Source organism: Micromys minutus (assembly GCF_963924665.1).
Source record: "Micromys minutus genome assembly, chromosome: 13".
Classification (NCBI taxonomy): Eukaryota; Metazoa; Chordata; class Mammalia; order Rodentia; family Muridae; genus Micromys; species Micromys minutus.
In genome coordinates, this window is record NC_137982.1 from 55884128 (window position 1) to 55891146 (window position 7019).

General features: G+C 46.2%; 1 protein-coding gene across 1 annotated transcript; it reads left to right on the forward strand.

The window, feature by feature from the left end:
• Positions 1 to 1678: 1678 nt before the first annotated feature.
• PRG3 (proteoglycan 3, pro eosinophil major basic protein 2) lies at positions 1679 to 6804 on the forward strand (the record flags this gene model as incomplete). Its single annotated transcript, XM_080928032.1, has 5 exons — positions 1679 to 1739; positions 2119 to 2432; positions 4685 to 4816; positions 6097 to 6205; positions 6746 to 6804. The coding sequence occupies 5 exons, from the start codon at positions 1679 to 1681 to the stop codon at positions 6802 to 6804; spliced, it is 675 nt and encodes a 224-aa protein (XP_080784158.1).
• Positions 6805 to 7019: the final 215 nt, after the last annotated feature.

Consider the following 7019-nt stretch of genomic DNA (forward strand, 5'->3'; position numbering starts at 1 on the left):
TGTATGTGTGTGTGTGTGTGTGTGTGTGTGTGTGTGTATGTGTGTGTGTGTGTGTACATCAGGCATCTAATGGATATGGAGTAATAGTGCTATTAAACCTTAGATAATGCATAGGGCAGTCCCCATAACTAATATGTGGTCCTAAGTGTTAAGAGCAAAGTTTTGAGAAACAAAGCAGATCCACAGCACAGAAGCAACCGTATGCATATTGAGGGTGAGAACGGAAAGGGATTGGCTTGTGAAGAGGGAAGAAGGCAGGGGTGGGGAAGGGAAGAAGGGAAGGTGCAAGGAGAGAGAGAGGGAAGAAGGGAGCAAGGGAGAGGGGAGGGGGAGTGGAAGAGGAGGGGGAGATGAGAGGAAGGAGGAGAGGGAGAGAGAGGGATGGGGAGTGGGAGGGAGGTATAGGGGAGGAAAGAAAGAGAGGGAGAGAGAATGTTTAGGACTTAGAAAGATCCCTGACTTATGAATCGTAGTTAGGGTTCTTATTGCTGTGATGGAACACCATGATCAAAAGCAACTTGGAGAGAGGAATGGCTTATTTTGCCCACACTTCCTTATAACTGTCCATCTTTGAAAGTCGTTAAGGCTCAGCCTGCTTTCTTGTAGAACCCAGGTCCACCAGGATGGCAGCACCCACAGCACTCCTCTTCATCGGACATAGCAACTAGTGAAGCCGTCAGGTAAGCTCGGTGAACTCTCCTCCTCTGAGTCCTACTGTTTACATCCGAGAAGCAGGGAAACCCTACAGTTCCAGTCGGGATAGGTGAAGGTGGGGATCAGGGCTTTGCGCTGTCGCTGTCGAAGCACCTCATGTAGATGCTCAGCTTCCCCTCCCCCTCCCTCCTCCCCTTCAAGGTTTTTAGATGCTTGTTCCCTGGAATCTGCATGCCACTTCCTAGGATGACTTCGGAAAGGTGCTTCTGAAGAAAGGGATATCTTCCAGGCTGGACACTTTAGAAACACCAATACTAATTACCTCTGGTTGATAGGCATGATTTTTACACATGCCTCTGAAATAAACTGGTGGGCGTGGGCTTCCTTTTAGGGTCACAGGTCCCTGAAAGCAGTTCTTCTCTGCCACGTTAGCAGAGAGCAGGGTCTGGGGTGAAAAAACTGAAAAAATTTATCAGTTCTGTGAGCCCCAAGCTTGGCCTGGGGCAATCACCCTGGTCCCTTCCTACTTCCCCAAAAACGCGGTATAAGGGCTGATTGTGGGGCAGCAGCCACAGCCACTTTGAGTGGAGGCTATATATCCTCGAGAGGTGAGTGCTCATGGAGAAAATGGGAAGACACTATAAAGCAAGCGGCTAAGGGGCCTGTTCTTAGGACCACCATAGCTACTGTCTTTTCTTCTTTCCCAACATAAGTGAAGTCAGCTCTGGCTTGGGACTGACCTGTCCCTGCTGGTCTAGAACTTCGGCAAAATGTGGTCCTAGGGAACAGTCAGGAAGATCGTAGGAGGCAACTTTTGCAGCTCAGGTGCCCATCCTGCCTACCTTGATGCCTGTTTCAGACTGCAGCTCAGGGTCTGTCCTTAGAAGGGGGGGCAGTAGGTCTTTGCCCCCCTTTTATCCTGTAATTAAACAAGTATCATGCCATGTGCCAGAAGCTGTGTTGGACACAAACGCCAGCTGTGTGGACGAAGGTGAAGTTGTTTCTATTACAGGATCAAGTAGACATGGAACAACCCCTGGTCCTGTCTCTCCTCCTGCTGGGGATGGTTTCTGCTTTTCATCTGGGTGAGTCTTTCCCTTTTAGTCTCATGTCCACCTTCCTTCTTTTCCTCTATCCCATCTCTTGGTCACTGTTGTTGTCATAGAGCCAGGGTGACAGTGTGTTCTTTTCAGGTTGCTCACACTTCTCTGGTTAGATAAAGGGCTAGTGATAACAGGGCTCGCACACAAGGTCTTCCCACCCATTTACCTACCTGTGGTGTCAGACAGAGTTCAGGCTGTTGACCACCTATGAGTCTGGTCTAAGACCTCTCTCCTTACCTAACCTTTCTATTGTGTGGCCCCAAATTGGCACCCGGGAAAGCACAAGTGGATAGTCAGAGCTGTCCGAGGTGCTGGAGGAAGAGAGCCTTTCAAGTGATGGCAGACTACCTCTTCTTCCTAGAGACTGTTCACCCTCATCCGGAGACTCCCAACGGAGAGGAAGAACTGCAGCAGGAAGCAGCTGGTTCGGGGAAGCAGGGGAGAGAGTTGGTTCTGACTCGAGAGACAATGCAGACAGAGGGAGAGGAGGTTGAGGGTTCTGAACATCAAGACATCTTTGAGGATGAGGAGGCAATGGAGTCAAATATAGATGTCTTAGATGAGGACTCGGCATGCCCCAGGGAAGAGGACACAGCTCATTTTCAGGGAATTCCTGGGTGCAAGAGCTGCCGCTATGTGCTGGTGAGGACTCCCAAGTCATTCTATAAGGCTGAGGTAAGAGACAGAAAGACATGGTGAAAAGGTCAAGGGGAAGGAAAGGGACTGGACTAGAACTTCTGTTCTTTATTCATTTAGATCAGCATTTCTCAAAGCTGCAGAACTGCCTGGAGGGCTTCTTAAGATATAGAAATTGCAGTTCTACCCTCACAGTCTTTAAATCAAGAGGCTTGGGGTGGGGGGTTGTTCTGAGGATTGCCATTTGTAACGAAGTCCTGGGAATAGAGACCCTCTTGGTCTGAGAACAGCATCTGTAGATCCACTGATCTAAAACAAAGTAAAAACACTTTGGTGATGGAGACACTTGTGTTTTATGGATGAAGAGGTGGAAAAAGTGTAAGATCCAAAGGCTGGGCTGGAAATTAGGGTGAAGTGTTGTCTTCTGGACATGACAGAAGCATTGCGCTCGTGAACTTACAATGGTTGTGATTGCTTGCACAAGCCCTGCACAGTATCAAGCGTTTAATATTCAAGTATGGATGTGGAGGGGAAACAAGCCCTCATCTCTAGTTCAAGGGTTATTAGCAACTGATGACTGTTGGGAGAAAGTAAACTTTAGGGGTGTGGCCACTGGTAGGTTGATTATGGTCATACATGTTTGGGGAGCATTAATTAGTCTTCATGGGTCACATATTTGCTAGAAAGAGGATATGAAGCTGGGAAACTGGTGTGTGTACATGACTCAGGAGGAGCTAGAGGAGGGGACTATGAACATGAACATGACTGAAACACATTCTATATATGAGAACCTCACAGTAAATAAAATGTTATATTAAAACCACATAAGTCATTAACTATTAACTCCTGTAAGAGGAAATATTCAAAATGACAGACCTGCCCTTTTTTGCACCTCTGTCAATACTTCTGTGTGGCCCAATGTATGGTGTGTGTGTGTGTGTGCACATGTGTGTGTGTGTGCATGTGTACACACACATGTACATGATAACTAGGAAATCTCAAGATTTGATAGTTGCACTGAAATGAATTTTAAGAGAGTAATCTTACCTCTAGAAAGGGAAAGAAGGAAACCCCTGTGTTAAATACTGTCTCCTTTCAGTGACTATTGACTACTGAATGTTTTCTGAACACCTCTGTTCATCTTCTAGAAATCAAGCTCCTCCAAATGAAGACACATAATTGTCCCTTAGTCTCTATGAGATTTTGGTACTGGCACCCCCACCGTGGACACCAATATCTGACTATGTTCAAAGTGCTTACATATAACTGGCATAGTATTTTTAATTTTTATGCTCGTTTTCATTTGTTTGTTTATTGTATGTTTGTGTAGGGATGCATGTACCATGACATATACATGTAGGTCAGAAGACACCTTGTAGGAGTTTGCTCTCTCCTTCTTCCACATGGGATCTCAAACTCATTTACCTACTCTCTAAGCTGTCTCCCTACCCCTCTTCTATTCATTAAACCATCTCTACATTATTTATAGTGCCTTCTGCAGTGTAAATGTCATGAGAATAGTCTTTATACATTATTATTTGGAGACTATTGTCAAAGGAAAGTGTATTATTCCGAGTAAACATGACTAAAAAGCACACTTTCAGGGGAGATGGCTATGTGGTAGTAACTTTGGTCTCCAAGCATGAGGCATGAGGACTTTAATTCCAGTCTCCAGGATCCATGGAAAAATGTGACGGTGATAGGGCATGCCTGTGACCTCAGCACTGAGGGCAGAGACAGGTAGAACCGGAGAGTTCACCAGCCAGGCAGCCTATGTCAAGGAACAAGCTTCTGGTTCAGTGAGAAACCCTGTCTCAAGACAATAAGGCAAAGAATACTACAGGACACCACACCTGATGTCCTACTATGGACTTTGCATGTGTGCATCTACACACTCGCATACACACACTGCTCCCACATCCTCGCATACAAACCACACAGTAAATATCTCCAATGAATGGCTGGTTATGTGGGTGAGATATCCACATAAAGGGAGGGTTCACTCTATGGTATCTTTGTGTGTGTGTGTGTGTGTGTGTGTGTGTGTGTGGTGAAAGCAAAAGAGATACTGCATTTGAACCATTACTCTAAACATGGTGGCTATAATTACGAGGACTAATACTTCCTGCAAGGATGTCCTGACCACTGATAAAGAAGCAAAACATAGGTTTGAGGGAAGCAAGTGGGTCCTTTATATTGAGTCTGTGAGTAATTGTAGGGATTTTTCTTGGAGATTCAGGATCTTGAAGCAAAAGAGAGTGAATTCTCTACCCTACCTCTTCTCTCTGCAGAGGCTCTGCAGGAGATGTTACCGAGGCAACCTTGCTTCCATCCACAGCTATAGTTTCAACTACCAAATTCAGAGTTTGGCCAGGAAGATCAATGGGTCCATCATCTGGATTGGAGGCATCCTCAAGGGATGGGTAAGTTAGGACCCAATTCAGTATAGAAGGTTTTGATTATATTGAGGGATCATTTGTTTGCTCAGTAGTTAAGGTGTCCTTCAAATGATATGGAAATAAGATGCTGAAGATGGCCTGGATTGTCTTGGGAGAATTGGGTACCCATATCTTTCACTAACTCCATGTTCAAAATATTCAGGCTTGTGGTTCAAAATTAGCCATGGTAATTTACACCAGTAAAATTGGCAATTGCCATCACGTAGTTAGCTCTGTGAAATAAATGCTGGAGGGAATCCATTTGTAAGGAATAATGACTTACTTTGACATGCAAACTTCAGTTCACATGGCGTGTTGGTCTGGACACACAGTATGTCATAGTAGGAGTGTGTAGAAGAGGACTGACTATTGATCTGTGGTGCAGGGAATCAAACAATGAAAAGTTTCATGGTCCTGGTATCCTCTTCAAGAACATGGTCCAAATGGTCTAACTTTCTCCAAGTAATGTCTGTCCCTTAAAAGTTCTGTCACTTCCCAACTCTACTATGAGTTGGGGGACACTTCAGATCAAAATTAGAGCATGTTACAATAGATTCCTTTTTACTTCCCTCTCACTCTTTCCTTTTTGTGTACATGTGAAGACCTTAGGCTAATCTCAGGTGTCATTCCTCAGAAGCTGGTTAACTTACTTTTTTAAAACCTGGTGCTCACTGATCATGTAGGTTGGCTGACCATGAACCACAAGGAATTTCTTTATCTTTCCTTTCCCAACCCTGCTACTACAAGTGTGAACCGACATGCCTGGATGTTTAATGTGGGTTCCAGAGATCCTTCAGTCCTCAGAGCTGTTTTTTGTTTTTTCAGAACATGTAGTCATATAAAACTGAAGGGAGGAGACAGATTCCAAGAGACTGACTCAAGCCACATCTCAGTTGACTAGCCGAGGAGCTTTCTTAGCTTTTTTTTCTACTGTAAAATGGGGATCTACTTCCCTAGGAGTAGTCCTAAGATGGTAGATGAACGAACCAGCACCATCAGCTAGAGACGTCGAATCATGGGTTCCATGCCCGATCTCCTGAAGCTGAGCCTGCTTGTTAATAAGATCTCACAGTACAGCTAGGGAAACCTGCCCAATATGGTGTCAGGAGTAATGGTTATTTCCCATCACATCCCCTACAAACCCCGAGGGATGGCTGTGAGGGCACGCATGCAGCTTCCCACCAGTCAGTGAGGGGAGTCAGCCGTGGCTTGGATCTTCCTGCCAGGTGTTGGTTCTCAGACTCGCTTTCTTTCTTCTCTAGTTTTTCTGGAAGAAGTTTTGCTGGACTGATGAGAGCTGCTGGGATTTTGGATACTGGGCCCCAGGGCAGCCTGGGAATGGGAGGGGACACTGTGTGACTCTGTGTACCAAAGGTGAGAGGAATAGGCTCCAGCCAAGGAGTTGCATTGGTAAGAGTAGAGCTTTTACACCTGTTCCTTTGAGCTGCCTGGATGCACCTCTTCAAACCCACTCACTCCATGGAGAACTCAAAGTCGGTCTGTGGGGAGGGCTGAGGTATGAAGGCTTCTCCGGCTGTGCCTTGTAGAGAAGGCAGCTGGGAGTCCTTTACCTTCTCTGATAGGTGGCTGACAAACTTGAATGGCTTCTGTTATCAACAGACCAGCAGATATGAATAGAAGGTGTGGATGTAGGAATAAGTGACAGTGGGGACATCTTCAGCTACAGATGTGGGGAACAGCATGTATGACAGATGTGGCAGAAACTGTGCATGCTGGGGCAAAGGAGCCGTGGGTCCCATTTCAGCCTAGCTGCCTACCCACCTGCTATGGTATGGCAGGCTATTGCTACAGTGTGTTTCCTCCTCTGGAGCTGATGCTGGACTGGGATCTAAGGGTGGGGCGGAGCTCAGTGCGGGCTCCAGCCAGTTCATGTCACTGTGTTCTCTGCTGCAGGAGGCCACTGGCGAAGAGCTTCATGCAAAAGTCACCTGCCTTTCATCTGTTCCTTCTAAGATGGAGCTAGACCCTGCTTGGAACCTCCTGCCTCCACAGTCCTGGCTGTACATATCCCATCCTTTGGCATCCGATTAGGTCCTCAGTCTCTCCTAGTTATAAAGTCAGGCTTTCCACAGCATCCCCCAAGTCTTGCTTCTTCATTGCTTTTTCTTGGAGACCCCTCCTTGTTGGTAAAATCCTGGAAGTAAAAGATGGTGGGGCTAGGCAGTCT